The sequence below is a fragment of the Chiloscyllium plagiosum genome, chromosome 23, assembly GCF_004010195.1.
Source record: "Chiloscyllium plagiosum isolate BGI_BamShark_2017 chromosome 23, ASM401019v2, whole genome shotgun sequence".
Lineage (NCBI taxonomy): Eukaryota > Metazoa > Chordata > Chondrichthyes > Orectolobiformes > Hemiscylliidae > Chiloscyllium > Chiloscyllium plagiosum.
The window spans coordinates 18,034,435-18,055,512 of NC_057732.1; the positions used below are offsets into that span (position 1 = coordinate 18,034,435).

General features: G+C 37.9%; 1 protein-coding gene across 1 annotated transcript in view; it reads left to right on the forward strand.

Annotated features, from left to right (window-relative positions):
* Positions 1 to 16,093, forward strand: part of LOC122561664 (T-complex protein 11-like protein 2) — a 47,843-nt gene extending 31,750 nt beyond the window's left edge. Inside the window, exons 7-11 of the mRNA XM_043713617.1 lie at positions 796 to 932; positions 1,865 to 2,055; positions 5,111 to 5,292; positions 9,874 to 10,046; positions 13,857 to 16,093. Of these exons, the coding sequence (XP_043569552.1) occupies positions 796 to 932; positions 1,865 to 2,055; positions 5,111 to 5,292; positions 9,874 to 10,046; positions 13,857 to 14,098 (925 nt within the window). The 3' untranslated portion in view covers positions 14,099 to 16,093. The remainder of the gene's footprint in view (positions 1 to 795; positions 933 to 1,864; positions 2,056 to 5,110; positions 5,293 to 9,873; positions 10,047 to 13,856) is intronic.
* Positions 16,094 to 21,078: the final 4,985 nt, after the last annotated feature.

The following is a 21,078-nucleotide window of genomic DNA, read 5'->3' on the forward strand; positions in this document are numbered from 1 at the left end:
CCTTGTGGGCTCCATGTCAAGCTGTTCCAAAAAGCCATCCTGTAAGCATTTCATGAATTCCCTTTCTTTGGATCCACTGGCAACATTATTTACCCAGAGCACCTGCATATTGAAGTCTCCCATGATCACTGTGACCTTGCCTTTCTGACATGCCTTCTCTATTTCCCGATACATGTTGCGCCCCTGGTCCTGACCACTGTTAGGAGGTCTGTACATAACTCTCCCATTATGGTTTTTTTGCCTTTGTGGTTCCTCAATTCCACCCACACAGACTCCACATCATCCGACACTATGTCATTCAGTGCCATAGATTTAATTTTGTTCTTAACTAACAAGGCAACCCCGCCCCCTCTGCCCACCTCCCTGTCTTTTCGATAAGTTGAAAACCTTTGGATGTTTAACTGCCAGTCCTGACCCCCTATAACCATGTCTCTGTGATGCCTACCACATCATAATCATTCACGATGATCTGTGCCATTAGTTCGTCTGCTTTGTTACGAATGCTACGAGCATTCAGCTAAAGTGCCTTAATGCTAACTTTCTTGTCATTAGAGATATTGGAAGTCATAAGATGTCCTAAGTTATCCTTCCTTTTTGCTGCATTCCCAGTCTGTCTCAAGTTTAAATCTGCCTGCACATATGCTATCTTGCCGCTTATCTTTCTAAGTATATATTGATTTTTAAAAAGAGGACCAATATATTTTCTGACCAAAGTGTTACTTTTTTTTCTTACATACATTTCTAATAAAACGTTGTTTCTTAATTATGTGAGTGAGCTTTGTATTTCTTTACCAGAGAGATATTTAATGTTCTTGATTTGATGGCAATGGATATGGTCAACTTCACCATTCAAAATATCCGACCACACATCCAACAATGTTCAGTTGATTACGAGCGAAGCAAGTTCCAGGATTATCTCAATAAACAGCCCTGTAAGTTTTTAGTAGATTTAATAGTGATTTGTGATAAATGTACAATACTTAACCAAATAAGAAGGCCCACTGCTCGGTCCTTCCTCTCTGGTTCTTGCTAATATTGTGTAGAATGAATTTTTGATTGAGATATTTGAGTAAACATTTTATATGTATAAGTTTGGGAAGTGGCCGGATTCATCTTAAGGGAGGTGGGCAGAGGGGGCGGGGTTGCCTTGTTAGTATTTGACATCCTCCAGATAAGGAGTGACATCTAACTTTGAAGGCAAATAATTTTTAAGGTAACATAGAAGGACATTAAAACACAAGTGGGGACATTGATTGGCATAAGTACAAAGGGAAGATATCCCACAGAATTTAATAGGTCCAGTGTTGCTGAGAGGCTACAGGATGATAGACCCTATATAATGCAGACGTGGGAAGAATAAATATTCAGAAAATGTTTTGAGGACTACAGGAGTACATATACAGAACTTCCCCTTGAGATTAAATGGGATAGACTTTGCGCTGTGATAAATTTTAAAGCACCTGATATTAATTCCAAAGTAAAAACCAAAAAAGCAACAGATGCTGTAAATGGAACAAAAGCAGAAATTGATGGAAAAACTCAGCAAAGCTGGCAGCATCTGTGGCGAGAAATCAGAGTTATTATCTGTGGTCAAGTGACCCTTCCTCAGAATATTAATTCTTATTATATATGATGGCTTCTACACATTCTGATTTCTGTTTATGGACTGTGTGGGAAATGCAGAAATTGGCAGAAATCTACTGAGGATGATTGTTTTCATTACCCCCTTCTGAACTAAATGGCACTCTTGTCTATAAAGCTGGTGGTGATTGTTTTTTCTTTAAAGATCATTTTAATTCTATAGGATATTAACATACTTGAGCAATATTTAATTCCCCACAAACATTTATATTTCTGTTTATAGATGCTCTTGATTATACAACTCAGTGGTTAAAGGAGTCTGTTACTGAAGTATCGGCATCTATGACCACCTCAGACACCTCCCCTTCTGATACTAATGGGAGTTCCAGTCTTCCCCTCAGTCCATCATCTGTGCTAAACAATGGTTATTTGAAGTTGTTGCAATGGGACTACGACAATAAGCCCTTACCTGAGGTAAATATTACGATTTTTGTATAAGAGATTCTGAAACTCCTGTGAATTTGGAACATTTTCCAAAGTTGTAGAAACTGAGTTTGAGCAACCTGTTTGAAATTTTGAGCTCTTCAGGATCTTTTGAACTGAGATGGTCCTTTTAGGTCCAACAATTTAAAGAGGATTTGAGGATGAAAATGTAAGTTTCTTCAGGCCAGATCATTATGGGGAAATCTTTTGACAATTTGAATGTTCACGATTTTATTAAGAAAAGACTGTGCTGCCTTTAAAGACAGAAAAATTAGAACGGTCTCTTGTGGGAGAATTGCAATAGCATTTTAAATAGCATGGGATCAGAGAGTCTGCCATTAAACAATATTGTTTTGGAACCAAGAATAATGTGCAAGGAATCAGCTGTCATGAGAAAATACCCTCTCTGACATGTGGTGCTGCAGAAACTTTCTCCTGTGTCTTTGTCACAGCACAACTTCTATAATCATCTTCCATCCATTGGAATATGGGATGAGGTTGTCAAGTCTTGACTTTATAGAACGCATCCTAAATAAAAACTATTTGTTTATCAGACCGAGCAAATTCGCAATCTCCAGAGAGGAATACTTCATCCCAGGCCAGACTACAATGGAAATTTTAGACTTTCAACCATTCATTTGCAAAGATTGTAATTAAATTAAGTAGAAGAATTACTTCTCTCTACACAAATAATTTTATTAATTAGAAATTTGTCTCTAAAATGGGAAAAATTGCTTCAGACCCATTGTACACCATGCCTAATATTCCATTTTGTGCCATGGTCCAAGTCAAATTTCTAGCCTTGTAAACTTGCTGAATATTCTTCTCATAACTTTAGAAGGGAATTCATATTTGGTTGTTCCTGTTGTGCCTGTGTAATTTAAATATCTTCAAACACCTGCATTATGATGGTTATGCTGACACCACTAATGGCTCAACTCTTGATCTACTAGATGCAGATGGAAATTTTTTTGATTTTGCATTTTTTTTTCTCCAATAAAATGTGATCAATTGATGGTGGTTTGTCTTTTATATAGAGTACATAAAATAGCAAAGCATTCCTTACACTTCTTTGCTCCTTTTTGAGTCTGCCATTTTGTGATTTTGTTTACATGATTGTCATTAAAATATAAATACTTAACTATCATGAAAGAGCAATCAAATTTATTTGGTGGTACAAAGATGGTTATTAGGCATCACTCAGCATTTCTTGCTCTCTTCTCCCCCGCCACCCCGTCCAACCCCATCACCACCACTACCACCAACACCCATTACCAGTCAGTCTTTCTATTAAAACACAACCAGTTCTCTATGATCCTTTGTCATTCATTATAATAAACCAGTCACCTTTTGGAGCAGGTTCACCTTGGCTTCCAGTCTGCCACTGAATTATATTTCAAATTTTATCATTTAGGATATGTGGGCTTCATTGGATGGGCCAGTATTTATTGCTTAATCCTAATTGCCTTTTCAGAAGGTGGTGGTGAGTTGTTGCTTGAACTGCTGCAGATCAGCATACATGTTTTAAGAAAAGTTTAGCCATAACAATTTGGGGGGATAAAAAGCAGCAAGATGAGTTTGGAAACTGAGAAGACCTCATGAGAAGAGATGGCTAGGACACTTGTAGTAGCTGAACAAAAAGCTGAAATAGGTAGCAACATGGTGGGAAAGGGTGACATGGAGGAACCAACTATCACTCATCGAATTGGGCCAGAACTCTGGCCCTAACAAAATGAAGGTTGAATCATGGAATAATGGATTTGGCATGGGTAGATTAAACCCAGAGAAATTCAATATAAACCAACGGCTGTTCAGCTGCATTTTGTTTTTTAAAAAGTCCAATTATCTGGGTGGCTTTTATTTTACTATTTTCAAAGAATTAACAAGACCAAATCATGTGTATAGAATATTTAAAAGTAATTTTTTTTTTCACTCTTGTGGAGAAATATTACATTTTGTACTTCTAGGTGCCTGGTAGTACCATTCTCATTTGGAGATTTTGATTGTAAATATCTGATTCATAATTCTTGTCAGGATATAATTAATTTTAAGAAATAAAATTTTAAGAAATTTAATTGTAGGCAAATGGGAAACATCTGATTCTCAAATTGTTGAGAAACCTAGACATGTGTACAATACAAAGAAGCTTGGAGTTAATTGCATTTAAAAACTAATATGGTTTCATCTTACAAGATCATAGGTTGCAGTACAAAGACAATCAGCAATATGGGTTTGCCATATTATTATAGAGCCAGAACGTCTTCCCTTACCAATTGCATGGGGATCCTTCCATTACTTGATGTCAAACAATAACTGGAAAATGAAAGTAACTTCCAGAGGACTGTGGCATACCTTTTTCTGCTCAATCGGAAAATGTGAATGAAGCTTCAAGGAGTTTTGTAACATAAAAGAACACCTTGACTGGGGTTGTAGGGAATTGTAAAGTAAAACTGAGTTAATAGTTTAAACGCATGCTATGGTGTTAATGCTGCTTGATTTGTTTAATTTCTCTTCATATCTTCAATAAAGTTTGTAATATAATTTCATCAGTTAATTGCTGGCTGTTTGGAATTTTGAAAATATGACTTCTCCAACACAGTCTTAACAATATGAAGTGTTAGGCACTTTTTTTCAAATCACTATCATGTTGCCTATATAAGTAACTAATTTGGATGGAAAGCGAGTTCAGGTGTTGACTGTCTGGGAGTTACAAATATTGATCCTAATCCCCCCTCATAATGGCATGGTGTTAGACAACAAACCTATTTGTATAATTATTTCAAATTACAATGCAGCAGAATTTATGGAAGGAAGGAACATATGCTGATCCAAAAGGCATTGATAGAGATTCAGGAGATAGTATGTTAGCTACATTTGGTGAATGGTCTGGAAAAATCATGAAGTGGGAAGGAGAAAATAAATTTGCAAATATTTCACCATGTAATGAGATGGAAGAATATATTTTCTGTAGTACCAAATGATCACAGAAACTACTAGCGACATAAGATATTTTGAATGCCATGAACTATCTTTGATTTGATTTTAGACTCTGATGACTGATCGATCACGACTCCAAGAACTGCAGCAAAGACTGAACCTGCAAAGGCTTGTGGCCTATATAATGTTGATCATCTACAACATGGTGGGAGCAACCATTTCAGGACTACCTGACTTTGCAGAAAAATTAAAGCGAGTTATTGTTGTTCTGCTTGAGGGCATGCATGACAAGTGAGTTTGATTTTTCTATCCATCTCTTTTATCATATAGTAGAAAATCAATTTCTTTCAATCAGCTACTAGAATTAAGGTTGTATTCCATGATACTGCATTGACTCATGTCAGGTCAAAGCCAAGGATGAGGTCTTGTTTTTGTACTTTTTGAAGTAAAATTCTGGGAGTGAAATATTACTGTATTCGGTTTATTTGTATCCTTTTTATTTGTTTTAAAGTCCAGATTTCAAATGTCTTGTATTGGAAATTTACACAGTGTTCAGTGCTTGTGAGGAAAACATAATTCAAAGTTTGCGAGAAGATTTGTAGCTCGGGTGCTCATTGTGGTGGTTCTGTTCGCCGAGCTGGGAATTTGTGTTGCAGACGTTTCGTCCCCTGTCTAGATGACATCCTCAGTGCTTGGGAGCCTCCTGTGAAGTGCTTCTGTGATCTTTCCTCCAGCATTTGTAGTGGTTTGAATCTGCCGCTTCCGGTTGTCAGTTCCAGTTGTCTGCTGCAGTGGTCAGTGTATTGGGTCCAGGTCGATGTGCTTATTGATTGAATCTGTGGATGAGTGCCATGCCTCTAGGAATTCCCTGGCTGTTCTCTGTTTGGCTTGTCCTATAATAGTAGTGTTCTAGTCAAATTCATGTTGCTTGTCATCTGGTGTGTGGCTACTAAGGATAGCTGGTCGTGTCATTTCGTGGCTAGTTGGTATTCATGGATGCGGATCGTTAGCTGTATTCCTGTTTGTCCTATGTAGTGTTTTGTGCAGTCCTTGTAAAGGATTTTGTACACTACATTGGTTTTGCTCATGCTGGGTATTGGTCCAAACTACTGGACCTATGCCTCACAACACACTTCACATTCAACAACCAATTGCTATCCTTTACTATGAGAGGAACTGAATGAAAAAGTAAGGTGTTACACTTTAGTTTTGTAATTAATGAGACTATATCTCTCACTGTGTGCAGTTTTGCTCTCCTCTACTTAGAAAAGGTATATGTTTCACAGGTGAGTCACTAGATTGATACCTGGATAGAACAGGTTGTCTTATAAGGACAGCTTGAACAGCCTAAGCTCATTTCCACTAGATTGAAGGGAGATTTAGTTGAACTAAATAGGATCTTGCACAGCATTGACCAGGCGGATGTGGATAGGATGTTTCTTCTTGTGGGTGAGTCCAGAACTAGGGCCACCTTTTTCAGGGAATACTTGATTAGATGTTTTTCCTGAGGGTTGTGCAACTTTAGACCTCTGTCTTAGAAGATAACGGAGGCAGGGTTATTGAATATTTTTTAAGGTAGTTGTAGATATATGCTTGTTAGGCATGGGAGTCCAAGGTTATTGGGGGTAGATGGAAAAGAAACTAACATCTTTTTGAATGACAACAGGCTCAAGGGCCTGAATGGCCTCCCAATGCTCTTAATACATATTTCTATTTATACAAGTGAAGCTGCATGTTTTTATTCTTTTTTACCCAGATATTCTTTTCAGTAATGTTAAGTTTCCAACCATTTTTATTTTCAACATCTGAATGCAAATAATGAAAATTTGATCAGCTAGAAAAGAACAAATCCCACGATTTGAACACTGCAATGTTATCTTCATAGTGAAAGGCCATTCACCTTCTCACTCCTATGATGTTTAGTTGGTAGAGCTGTCCAAATGGTTCCACACACACTGATCTATACCTTTTAACCCTGTAATTATTTTTCCCTGCAAATTAAACATTCAAGTTGGAAAATTAGTGATGTGATAAAAATCTGCTTTCATGTCTCAATTGATTCTACTTGAGTTTGATGCAGGGAGGTGCATTACAGTGGCTAGTGAATGCCTTGGTTCCCATAAACTGCCTTTGAATGTGTTTACAGCAGAATAGATATGATCAATATGTTGGTATTGGGGTTTGCGGGTTAAATTCTCTTTAGTGACTGAATCTCAGCATTTATGTTCCAACAAAATGAATCACAACAGTATTATGACAAGGTCAGTCAGTTGGATCTCATAGAATGAGTTCCCAATTGAGTATGTTAATCCAGTCCAATCAGGGAGCCCTGCCTGACAGATATAAACAAGAGTCTCAGACATTCTGTTCACTCTGACAGCTGGATCATAGAGTCATAAAGCATGGAAACAGACCCTTTGGTCTGACCAGTCCATGCCGAACATAATCCCAAACTAAACTAGTCTCACCTGCTTGCTCCTGGCCCATATCCTTCCCAACCTTTCCTATTCATGTATCTATCCTCATGTCTTCTAAACTTTGTATCCCTATACACCACTTCAGACCCTTCGGCCCAACCTGTCCATGCTGACCAGATATCCCAACCCGATCTAGTCCCACCTGCCAACATCTGGCCCATATCCCTCCAAACCCTTCCTCTTCATATACCCATCCAGATGGCTTTTAAATGTTGCAATTGTACTAGCCTCCACTACTTCCTGTGGCAGCTCATTCCATGCACGTACCACCCTTTGCATGAAAACATTGCCCCTTAGGTCTCTTTTATATCTTTCCCCACTCACCCTAAACCTATGCCCTCTAGTTCTGGACTCTGCCACCCCAGAGAAAAGACTTTGTCTATTTATCCTATCCACACCCCTCTATAAGGTCACCCCTCAGCCTTTAGAAGCTCCAGGGAAAACAGCCCCAGCCTATTCAACCTCTCCCTGTCGCTCAAATCCTCCAACCCTGGCAACATCCTTGTAAATCGTTCGGAACCCTTTCAAGTTTCACAACATCCGATAGGAAGGAGACCAGCACTGCACGCAATATTCCAACAGTGGCCTAACCAATGTCCTGTACAGCCGCAACATGACCTCCAAGTTCCTGTACTCAATACTCTGACCAATAAAGGAAAGCATACCAAACACCACCTTCACTGTCCTATCTACCTGTGACTCCACTTTCAAGGAGCTATGAACCCGCGCTGCAAGGTCTCTTTGTTCAGCAACACTCCCTAAGACCTTACCATTAAGTGCATAAGTCCTGCTAAGATTTGCTTTCCCAAAATGAAGCATCTCGCATTTATCTAAATTAAACTCCATCTGCCACTTCTCAGCCCATTGGCCCATCTGATCAAGATCCTGTTGTAATCTGAGGAAAACTTCTTTGCTGTTCACTACACCTTCAATTTTGGTGTCATCTGCAAACTTACTAACAATATCTCCTATGCTCACATCCAAATCATTTATGTAACTGAAAAAAAGTAGTCGACCCAGCACTGATCCTTGTGGCACTCCACTGGTCACAGGCCTCCAGTCTGAAAAACAACCTTTTACCACCACCCTCTGTCTTCTACCTTTGAGTCAGTTCTGTATCCAAATGGTGAGTTCTCCTTGTATTCCCTGAGCTCTAACCTTGCTAACTAGTCTGACATGGGGATTTTTCTTTTTTTAAATGGTATTTCAGATTATAAATCACATTTTTAAGATTATAAATGCAACATTTGAGACATTTGTGGGGGGGGCGGGAGCGATCTGTTTAAAAACAAAATCTGATTTTGCAATAAGATGCTCCCAAGCTGTTATTTTCAGTACAATTTTATGAATTAAGAGGTTGTTGATACCACAGTAGCGGAGTTGAAATCTCGAGCACATTTTTGAATAAGTGTCTAGAGGAGACCACAATGACTGCATGTAGAATCTGGTTTAAAAGGGTCCCTTGCATGTCCTATGGACTTTATTTTTCTTAAAATGAAGTTAACTATAAGCATTTTTAAATGCTGGAATGCATTTTAATTCTACATGCACAAGGTTGTGTGTGCATAGAATTTGTCTAGGCAGGTGTATAAAAGAGGACAAAAGTGAGGACTGCAGATGCTGGAAACCAGAGCTTAGATCAGAGTGGTACTGGAAAAGCACAGCAGGTCAGGCAGCATCCGAGGAGCGGGAAAATTGATGCTTTGGGCAAAAGCCCTTCATCAGGAATAGAGACAGGAAGCCTCCAGGATGTATAAAAAATTCTATTGGTTGATTTGGTCACAGCAAGCTATCTACTACTTTAAAATTATTACAGTTCTTACACTGTCTAAATATGACTTTTTCACTTGTGTATATGTTGTATTCACATTTTATATTGGGAATTGCTTGTATGTATGTCATGCTGTAGTTAAACCTAAATGGCAATGATTGCTTAGTAGCACTCTGTGTTTTCACATCACCTTATCCCCCTGTTTTAAAAAAATTCTCAAGGTCAGGTTCGTAGGAGTGCTTGTATGTATGTCATGCTGTAGTTAAACCTAAATGGCAATGATTGCTTAGTAGCACTCTGTGTTTTCACATCACCTTATCCCCCTCAGCTATGCTTCAACCTGCTTTTAGATTGGCTTTTCGAACTGCTTGGAAATTTTGTTTTGCTTTTTCGTATAAATCCAGGGATTTTCTAAAAGGATCAAATGCATGACATTAAAATGAATTATATTAGTTTGCCCTGTTCCAATTATTTTCTGCCCTTGAGAATTTATTTCGCTATAAGATCACATTTTGGTCTGTATCGAACACCTCAGAATAAACTAATCCATTTTGATAACCAATGTACAAAATACTAACCCGACCCACTGTGTCTCTCTTTTTCATTCTTGATCATGCTGTGAAGAAATTTCAATCTTGAAGAAACACTCAAGACTATAAGTGTAAAGATCTGTTCTGAAATAAACCAATCTTTGACAGAAAGGGGTTACTCTGTGCTTACAAATGAAAATCAAACAAATCTTACTGGTCAGATCTGCAGCATTGCAGAAGAAAGCAACCCTGTCCGTACCTTGATTAGTAAGTACAAAAATTAATTTTGCTAATATGTTACATTTTATTTTATCTGGGTGATGATATGAACATTTTTAAAACATTTTTAATTCCCAGCTTAACTGTGCCCTAGAATTTATTGAAAGTATCAAAGTGAATAATGACAACACATTTTTGCAATGAGAAAGTTCAATTTCAAGTCATAAAGGTTTAATAAACTTAACCCATTGTTTTATAGGAACTGTTGGCTCTGTAATTTCCATTCAGATCTTGACCCTAGCTTACTCTCTTTATGGTGACTCCACAATAGCAATCAAGAAATACACTCTTTAATATCATAGACTATTATAGCAGAGAAGGCAGTCCTTTAGCTCATATCTGTGTTGGCTCTTTAAAAGAACTAACTAACTAGTCCCAGTCCCTGCTATTGTCCATAAACCTGCAAAATTTCCCTATTATGCATTTATTGAATTCCATTTGAAAGCTATTATCAAATAAACTTCCACGATCCCTTTTAAAGTAGTGTACTCCAAATTACAGTCACAGGATTTTGTTTTACACTGGGTTGGGAGAGACAGAATGGAAATTGAGTGGTCAATTCATTCTTACGCTCTCTATCTCAGCTCACTGAATCAAATTTCAAATGATCTGTATTGGATGCCAGTGGGAAGGAAGTCATAAGAGGTGCAAAGAGGAAGGCTGTGTAACTAATTGGAATGGTAAGCTAGGATGGCATGGCAGAAGTGAAATGCCATGAATAGCAAGTCAGTATGGCTGCAAACACAAAGTGCTAGAGAAACTCAGCAAGTCTGGCAGCATCTGTGGAGAGAGAAGCAAAGTTAACATTTTTGAATCCAGTATGATGCCTCTTCAGCCAAGGGCAGTGGATACCTGAGAGCAATGGCACCTGTAAATCCCTTCCAAATCTCTCACTATCCTGACTTCCAACTACATCACCACTCCTTCAGTACTGGTGGGGTCAAAACCTTGGAACTCGCTTCCCAAAGGGACTGTGTGAGTGTCTCAACAATCCAGGACTGCAGTGGATAATGAAGATAGCTCATCACCACCTCCTACAAGGCAATTAGGATTTGGCAATACATTCTATAAATGAATGATAGAAATTTTCACTAAATTTCTCAACTTTATCATCTCTCTAAAATGACTTGAATACTCAAAATAATCAGGAGATAGCACAATTAAAAATATATATATAGTCTGCCTGTGGTAAATAGAGATGTTGTAAATGATTGAAACAATGCAAAGTTTGATATTTAGCTAGGATTTTACAAAGCTTCTAACTGATTCATATCTGTGATATTCCCTGTAGATATAAACAAAATGCATACTTAGTGTTTAAACCTCCACACACATGCTCAGACATGGATATATTTTGCATTTGCTGATGATTATGTAATGTTCAACACAACTCCGCAGACAATGAAGCAGTCCATTTTCAAATGCAATAAGATCTGGAAATATCCAGGCTTGGCTGACAAGTGGCAAGTAGCATTTATGCCACACGAATGCCAGGCAATGATCATCTCCGATAAAAGATGATCTAACCACTGCCCGTTGACATTCAATGGTATTACCATCATTGAATCTCTTATTATCAACATTTATGAGGTTACCATTGACCAGAAACTCAATTGGATTTGCCATATAAATGCAGTGCGTACAAGAGTGGGTCAGAGGCAAGGAATAATATAGTGACTAACTCACCTCCTGACTCCCCAAGGCACAAATCAGAAGTGTGATAGAATACTCCCCACTTGTCTGAATGGGTGCAGCTCCAACAACACTTGAAATTTAACCACGTCCAGGACAAAGCATCCTGCTTGATTGGCTCCACATCTACAAACAGCCACTCCCTCCCCCATCAATGCTCAGTACACAGTACTGCTACTATCTACAAAATGCACCGCAGCAATTTGCCAAAAATCCTTGGTCAGCACCTTCCAAACTCTCAACCTCTTGCATCTAGAAGGGCAAGAACAGCAGAGACATGAGAACACCACCACCTGCAAGTTCCCCACCAAGCCATTCATCATCCAGACTTGGAAATATATTGCTGTTCCTTCAAAGACCTTGGGTCAAAATCCTGGAATTGTCTCCCCAATGGCATTATGGGTCAACCTACAGCACATAGATTGCAGTGTTTCAAGAAGGGCAGCTCACCACCACCCTCTCAAGGGCAATGAGGGATAGGCCATAAATGCTAGCCAGCCAACAACTCCTACATCCCAAAAAGGAATAGAAAAACCCACACTTTTTTGCACTGCAAAAAGGGATCAACTGTAATACCTCCATGAATCAAAACCTTGCTATCCAGTGTAAGTTTATACTAATCTTTCTTGTTATAAAGTTGAAGGTGTGTACTGTACCTTTAAGAGAGTCTGAATGCTGTTCTGAACTGAGAGAGTACAAGCATCTCTGTATGTGACTAGATGGCAGTCGCAGAGTGTACTGGAAAATTGAAAATATGTAACATTTGGCTGTGAAATGGATACCTGAGTTTTGGTTTCTGTTTTGACAACAATTTGAATTTTACCAATCAGTTTAAATTATGCCCCAGGATACCAAAACCTAATAGAGTTTGGTTTGATGTTGGCAAAACAATAAATGCAATGAGACAATCTGATGTTGGGGGGTATAAAATACAGATATTTAGAAATTTGGTCAGAGAGCAACTGCCATTGCGACAGAAATGCAGGGAGAGCTAACAACATGCTCTCCAGGAAATTAGGAAATACTCTCTCTCAAAGGTACTTTCTTCAAATGAAACATACTCCATTTAAAAAAAGATGAGAACCCAGGGAGATCTTCAGCCAGAAGAAGAAAGACACAGAAGATGTCAACGGAATTTTGAAATTAAGTTGATGTCATTTTAATAAGTGTGATATTGGAACAGCATGTTGTTACAGAGTTGGAGGTAGATAGTAAGCAGTTAAGAGAAAGCAGGCCTTAGAGTTATGAATAGTTGTTGTTTCATGTTCACTTTTAAAGTTTTAAAAACAACTTGATGTTATTTTCTTTAAATAGTGGAATTTGGGAGTTCTCTGTCACTCATATTTTAACAGATTACGAGGCGAGGCAAGTTTTTATGGTGTTTGGGTTTAAGTAACAGAGTAAACTCCATTTCTTAACATTATCCCTACTGTGAATTTTGATCAAAGTTGGAAAATTCCGTTCATATTTTAGAAAAATAACTACAGCCGTAGGTCGTACTCATCAAAAAGTAAAAGAGAATGGAAATGCATTAGATTTTTGACTTTATATATAATACTGTAAATAAAACAATACATTTTTAAATAACATGCCTGGGTTGGGTGATGGTAAGAATGGTACACATCATGTAGTGGGAGGGGGAAGGAAAGCAAATTTTGGCTTTTGTGGGAAGGACTTCCTTTTTGTGATTACTAATGTAATATTACTGTACACTGAATAGAAAATGAGAGAGAAATTGTTGCTCAGCAAATGCACAAGCAAGCATAATTATATCTAATCTAAAACAATCTAAGTTTGTACATTTTGCACAATAGCTAATGGGCTTGATTTCAACATAGTCAGTGGCAAAAGTGAATTTAGCCACCGTCTCAAAGAACTTGGGCATTACTACACCTCAGGCAAGGGGTGAGGTTGATAAGGCAGGGCTTTCACAGTAACTTCAGAGTTGCAGGAATTGAACCTGTGCTGCTAGTATCATTCTGCTTTGTACACCAGCCAACTGAGCTTATATTCAGGATGTAAATTGTGATCCAAACAACGTCTTTCAATATGGTCCAACTTTGTGTTGCTATCATATTTATGTTGATTGTTTTATTTAATTTTCAGATAATCGGATTGAACAGTACGTTAGAAATTTGCTCAGTGTGCCAAATCAGCGGAAGACTGTTTCAGTTGTTCCAGGAGGCCTTACACCTATTCAAGTTGAACTCGAGGAGATTGGATCCCAATTTGTCTGTATTATTAATTACAATATACAGGTGTATGGGCCATTTTATTCCGGCATTTTGCGAAAGCTTCTGTTCAATAATCTAGCATCGGCAGGTACTACAGCATCACAGGCTCCTTGAGTGCAGAAGGTTAATAAAAGGAGCACACATGGTCTTGGTTTGTAGTGTTTGTTTTGTTTTTGTATTGCATCTTTGTACGTTGCCTGTATAGAATAGTTTGTTCATCACTTAAATCTATTTGAATAATTGCGTGCATATATATATATATATATATAAAATGTCAAAACCACCCAATTATACGAAGTTATTTAATATCACTTGAAGCTAAATTTATATTGCATTTTTACTAAATAATTGCGGCCTTGCTCAGTTTTTTTTAAATTGGCCGTCAGTTTTAATTGTCCTAATTTCAGAAATAAATTTAAGGGAATTATAAAATAGTTTAGTATTTTTCTATGAAGTGAGAATCAAAACATTTGAAAAGAAAAACGTGAATACTTTTATATAGGATGCCAACGTAAGAGAGAGTTTGCAAAGACTGAAGGTAAGCCATTGAGTTTAATGTCTGCAGGAAAAAAGACAATGAATTCCATTTCAGAATAGGTGAGGAACTTGATATCTTCAGCAACACCTTGCTGTGCAAACTGCATGTATTCATTGGCCCTCAACGTAATATTTTGCTGTTCACTTTTCTCTATTTGGGTTTAATGGTGCTTCAGGAGCAATTCATGGATTTTACAATCAGTAGAAACATGAAGATAGCTTCAACATTGTTTTAAAATGTAGAACTAATTGTTTGTATTTTTATATGCATTTTATCTGTATGTTTAGTCTGGTTTTGCTGCATCAATTTTATTTTGTGTGTATATATAGTTTATGTTCCACTTACTTGGAACAGAATTGGTGATTTACAGCAGGTAGATTACTGCTCACCTTTGATGTAGATTATGTATTTTCGTCATTAGAGGAGATTTGATCCATGCATGTCTTTTTTTGTTTGGCTTAACATTTAGAACAGTGTTGGAACAGTGTTTCAAAGCTGTATTTGTTAATCTCATTTCTGCTGCAGACTGTCACACTGGTGCTAAGTTTACTGTTAACTGACATGACTAGTCTGTTTTTAAAATCAAAGTTTTTCTTGTTTTACAGTAGTATGTTTGTGGCCAATAACTTGCAAATTATACATACTGAAGTACTGTACTTTTTGTGAGGGACTAAGCAGTAGTAACATTGGCTATTGTTCATCTGTGGCTCTCCTTGTGGAATATTCCCCACCAAAATGTGTCTTAATCATCACCCCATCCCAACACCACTTTCCATATGTTCACTAAACACCCGTAGTTCACTTAATTGTGGTCTTTACATTTTTTCAGAAATGGGTAGAAGATTCATATCTAAAATCATTCACAGTTTTATTTTTCCTTTTTAGAATTTGCAGCTCAATTCAGCATCTCCCTATTTAGTATAGGATAGATTTTCATCCTTACTGTTTAGAACTTAAACCTCAGCTTGATGGCATGCAGAGAGAAAACCTGAATGTGCATAAATGCATGCTTAAACTGGAGAAATTTAATTCAATTAGAACAGATTAAGATGGAATCCATCGTGGGCATACCTTGTAACCACATTTTTTCTTCTACCCTAAATCTATACCATTATTTCTTGGATTGAACAGAATTTAAGAAACATGACGAGCTTATATTGTTGTGTGGAATGAACAATAGAAATGGCCCAAATTATATTTTATCAAACCACATATTACTTCAGAAGTGGTCAATACCCCATACAGGGTTATCAGTTACTGCACTGGCATTCATTTGAGGCTGAGGTAGGTGCAAACCCCTAGACAAAGATATTAATTTAAACTGGTAGGATGGGTACCTAGAAATGTAAGTCTTCTTCAGTACCAATGTGAAGGACATTTGCAGAGGGAAAAAAGTTGCTAATGGTCAGGTTGAAAGCAACTTTTAAAAAATTTTCCAAAATGGGATGGAAAGTGACAGTGTTGTTATACTATTTGCTGTACTTAAAAGCTCACCTTAATTCTTCATTGTTGACGTGTATAAAAATATATTTGAAGTATGAAGTTTTATATTTAATAAAATCTTAAATGAAGTCTGGTCTAAAATGTATTTTATTGCAAAATTTTATATTTAACGATCTTGAAAGCCATTGTTTTGAATTTAGTGATGGCAGAGAACATGTAGTAACTTGTGAATTTGACTTCTGCATCACATCTTTAATTTTTAATGTGCATTAATATCATTTCTGATCTTTGGCTACAAAGTAGTTTAACAATATTGTATGAAGTAGTCGCTGTATTAATGTAGTAAATGTGGCTTCCTATTTGCACAGACTAGGGATCTCAAACTACAATGTGTTAGTTACCAGATAATCCATAGCAATAAATATTCAAAATATTTGTAAACATTTTGTAACACATACTGAGAATCATCTTTACTAATAAAATTAGATCTAAAGGACCCGACTCCACTGTAAATTACCTAAATTGGTAAAAGTCATTGCTCAACTATCTTGTGTCTAGGAAACATTCTTGCTTAATCTTAAAACAAAATGTCAGTGAGATCTGAATTTTGTAGAAGTGGGGGACATATTCCCTTCTCTTTCAAACATAAACATAAACCTAACCTCTACCCCATTGAAAATGTCAATAGGCTCAAGACAGACATAAGTGGCCACACAATACAGATAATATTGTTTGCAGACTTAATGAACTGAGGGTGGAATCGTTGTTCCTCAGGGACAGTATTTCCCACTATCTAGCTGCTTGCCAAACTGTTTGGCACATGGATGAGGCAAACTCCGTTTTAGCAGCAGCCAATATCACAAACAGCCCCAATAAGGAGAGGATCCATGGATATATAATGTACATGTCACTGTAATCTTTGGTCAGGAAGCAATTAGGGAGGGGAACTTCAGTTGTCTGGGTCTGGAGGGTATTAAGGGGACAATCATTATGGGGAGGGTGTGCCCAATGGGCACAAAGTACCTATCCAAAGCAGTTACAGTTATTTGCACTTTTTAACCTGAGGTTATGAAAGTCGAACTGTCCTTCTTCATTTTGCCTTCCCCAGCACTCACTGTTGCAGCAGAGGGAGAAACCAGCCTAAGGTTGTGCAAACTGGATGTTGCCTTGTGTGGCCACCAAAGTGTTGGGCTGGACTTAGCTTAAGATTGGCAGGAAGGCAGCAGGCTGACCACCGATTCTATTTATGTGTCATTCTCCATGCAAACACTGCTTTGGGAAACAGTACAATTCCCCCAAATAACATTGTGAAGTATAGGTAGTTGCATTTGAGTGAAATCTCATTGAATAGAAAATCGCTTAATAGAAATAATGGGACCTAAGAGAAAAGTGGCACTGGGGCAGACGAGCAAGAAATATCACTCATGTTCACTCAAAAATCACCCAAAAGCCTAACACAAAGTATACCACAGCCTGAATGAAGATTTTAAATCCTATTTATTAACAAAAGTAAATTTAACACAGTACATTGACAAAATATTGTCAATGCAGGGACAGAGAGTCATTGCAAACGTGGATGGCTGTGGTTGATTGTCTTCTGACTGTTTCTTGGGGGTTGGTTTACATTGTGACGTACAGGGACAAAAACAAATTAGAAAGGCAAAAAATATATTTAAGAGTAATGCAGTCCAGCAGGAATTATGCAGGGCTTATATAGGAATTATGCAATAATATTCTTGTTTCAGAGGGAGAACAATGAACATTCATTATTTTAATTTTTGAGATGAAGCTGTTCAATGTACTGTACCTCTCCCATGGTCTGACAGCAGCTGACATTGGCACGTGTGTAAAACAGGCAGAACGAAACATGAGAAATAATTGCCACTCGAATAGTTGCAAACAGAGGTAAGCATTCTTGAAAATACCTTTACATAAATCTTCAGCAATATTATAGCCAAATAGGAACCTGGGGGAGCTAGCCAATTGGACACAAAATTGGCTTGAATGTAGGAAACAGAGGGTAGTTATGAAGGGTTGTTTTTCAAACTGAAGGTCTGTGATCAGCGGTGTACCACTAGGATTGATGTTTGCTACACTGCTTTTTGTCATTTATTTCAATGATTTGGATGTGAATATAAGAGGGATGGTTAGTAAATTTGCAGATGACACCAAGATTGGTGGTGTTAGTGGACAGTGAAGAAGATTTTCTCAGAGTACAATAGGACCTTCCTCAAATAGGCCAATGGACCAGGAGTGCCAGATGGAGTTAAATGTAGATAAATGTGAGGTGTTACATTTTGATAAAGTAAGTCAAGGTAAGATTTATACACTTAATGGTGGGCCCCTGGGAGTATTGCTGAACAAAGAGACCTAGGGGTGTAGGTATATCATTCCTTGCAAGTTGTTATGAAGATGTGGATGTACAGCACCTTTAAGAGAGTTAAAAGCTAGCAGAACTACCTGACTGCACCAAGTGTTCTGAATAAGATACAATGTAATGTGGTCCAGCAGCTAGGGTAGCTGGTTGCCTGGAGACAAAAACAAATTCAAATTAGGCCAATCAGTTTAAATTATACCCCCCAAAAATACCAAATTCCAATCAAGTTTGAATTTAGTATATTGACAATATTAAAAGCCAATGACATAATCCGATGCTTTGGGGGTAAAAGACTGGGAAAAATTGAACGGCTAGGGGAGAACTGTCGAAAGACCAACAGATGTAGGCTGCTAGTCAGAACTCTCTGAGGGGTACCTGTCTAGAGAAAGAGTTTGCACAGAGAAAAACATCAACACTGACCTGGAGAACAAATCTACTGAGGAAGATACAACAAGAAGATTCGACCGCTGGCTGGTTTTGAAATTTGAATTTTTGGTAAGTCTTCACCGGGGCTTTTATTAAACTAGTATTATAGAAGGGAAAGAAAAAGATAGATTAGAGGAAAGAGTTGTAAATAGTTCTTTGTTAATTATTCTCTGTTATACTTTAAGAAATAAAGTTGTTCATTTTTCAGATTTTCACACATTACTGCACAAGATAAATCTTTTCCGTATTGCTGGTTTAAATTAAGCAGGAGGGTTTACCCGTGTCTTAAAAGTTTGGGGGCTCGTCATCTGAATTTGAACTGGTTTAGACAGATTTGAATAGATTTGGGGGTATGAAAAATCCCAGCATATTTAAACACTTGAGGTTAGTGTCCAAGATCTTTAAATAAAACGTAGGTGAGGCAATTTGTTTAATTTCAGTGGTTTATTAAATTTAAAGTGAGAGAAATGGCTCTTAAAATTGCTAAAGAAGTTCTGGGATTTGAATATGATTCTCAAATTTGCGAAGGAAGTTTAGAAGTAAAGAAAAAAGCCATACTTTTAGAATTAGCAAATAAGTTAGATTTGGGTTTAACCAAGGACAAAAGTAAATCTGAACTTGTAAGGGAATTACTCAAACACTTAGGTGTGTCAGAGAAACAGACAAGTTCTGTAGAGGTAGAAAAATTTAAACTACAATTGAGGAAAATGCAATTAGAAGATAAACAGAGAGAGAGAGGGAGAGAAAGGGGGAGAGAGAAAGAGAGCAAGAGGGAGGGAGAGGAAAAAGAGAGCAAGTTCTTAGCTGAGAAGAGAGGGAGAGAGAAAGAGAGAGAGGAAAAAGATAGAAGGTTCTTAGCTGAGCAGAAAGAGAGAATTTGAACTTGAGAAGTTGCAACTGAGTTAGCAAAGTCAAGTTAACAGGATGGAGATTAAAAGAGAAGGCAGTGATATATACAAATATATCAAAACTCTGCCACATTTCGATGAGAAAGCTGTTGAAGCCTTAATTTCATTTGAAAAATTGACTGGGCAGATGGAGTAGTCTGAGGATTTATGGGTAATGCTAGTTCACACTAAACTGGTAGGCAGAGCTAGTGAGGTATTTGCCACTATGTCAGGTGAGGGGTCACAAGATTATGAAGAGGTTAAACAGGCTATTTTAAGTGCTTATGAATTGGTACCAGAAGCATATAGACAGTGGTTCAGAAACATTATGAAGGAACCAGGTCAGACTTATGTTGAGTTCGAAAGAATTAAACACAGTCATTTTGATAGATGGGTGCATGCTTTGAAAATAGATAGGACATAGGACATAGAACATAGAACAATATAGCACAGAACAGGCCCTTCGGCCCACGATGTTGTGCCGAACATTTGTCCTAGCTTAAGCACCCATCCATGTACCTATCCAATTGCCGCTTAAAGGTCACCAAAGAGTCTGACTCTACCACTCCCACAGGCAGCGCATTCCATGCCCCCACCACTCTCTGGGTAAAGAACCTACCCCTAACATCTGTCCTATACCTACACAACCTTAATTTAAAGCTATTATCCTCTGTGAGAAGAAATGCACCGTCACCTATTGATATGAACAAGAGTTGAACATAGGGGCTCAGGGAAGAGTGAATGGCCACGATATAAAGGCAATATTTGACTGAGGGTGTCATCGGGACAACCTATATATTTGAGCTGAATGGGAATTAGGTGTAACCTCCCGACTCGTTGGGGTCTTTCAGAGTACAAAGAAAGATGCTTGAGATCAATGGTCGACAGTCTTCTCAGTCCCCGGACATTTCTTCAGGAGATCCCCCTACCGTTAACCCTGTATTCTGCATTCTTATTTGTCTTTCCAAAATGGACAACCTCACACTTGGCAGGGTTGAACTCCATTTGCCACTTCTCAGCCCAGCTCTGCATCATATCTAAGTCTCTTTGCAGCCGACAACAGCCCTCCTCACTATCCACAACTCCACCAATCTTCGTATCAACTGCAAATTTACTGACCCACCCTTCGACTCCCTCATCCAAGTCATTAATAAAAATTACAAACAGGACCATTAAGGCTCTAAGAGATTATTCTGCTGGAGGAGTTTAAAAACTCACTTCCAGAGATAGTAAGAATTCAGGAACAGAAAGTTCAGGAAGTGAGAAGGGCAGCAGAATTAGCAGATGAATACATGTTGGTGCATAAGACAAGCTTCCGGCCAGAATTTTGTCCTCTGAAGGATAGAAGTTGGGAGAAGGGGTCTTCATATGTTATGAAACCAAGAATAGAGAGCACTGGTAAGAATTTACCACAGGATAAAAA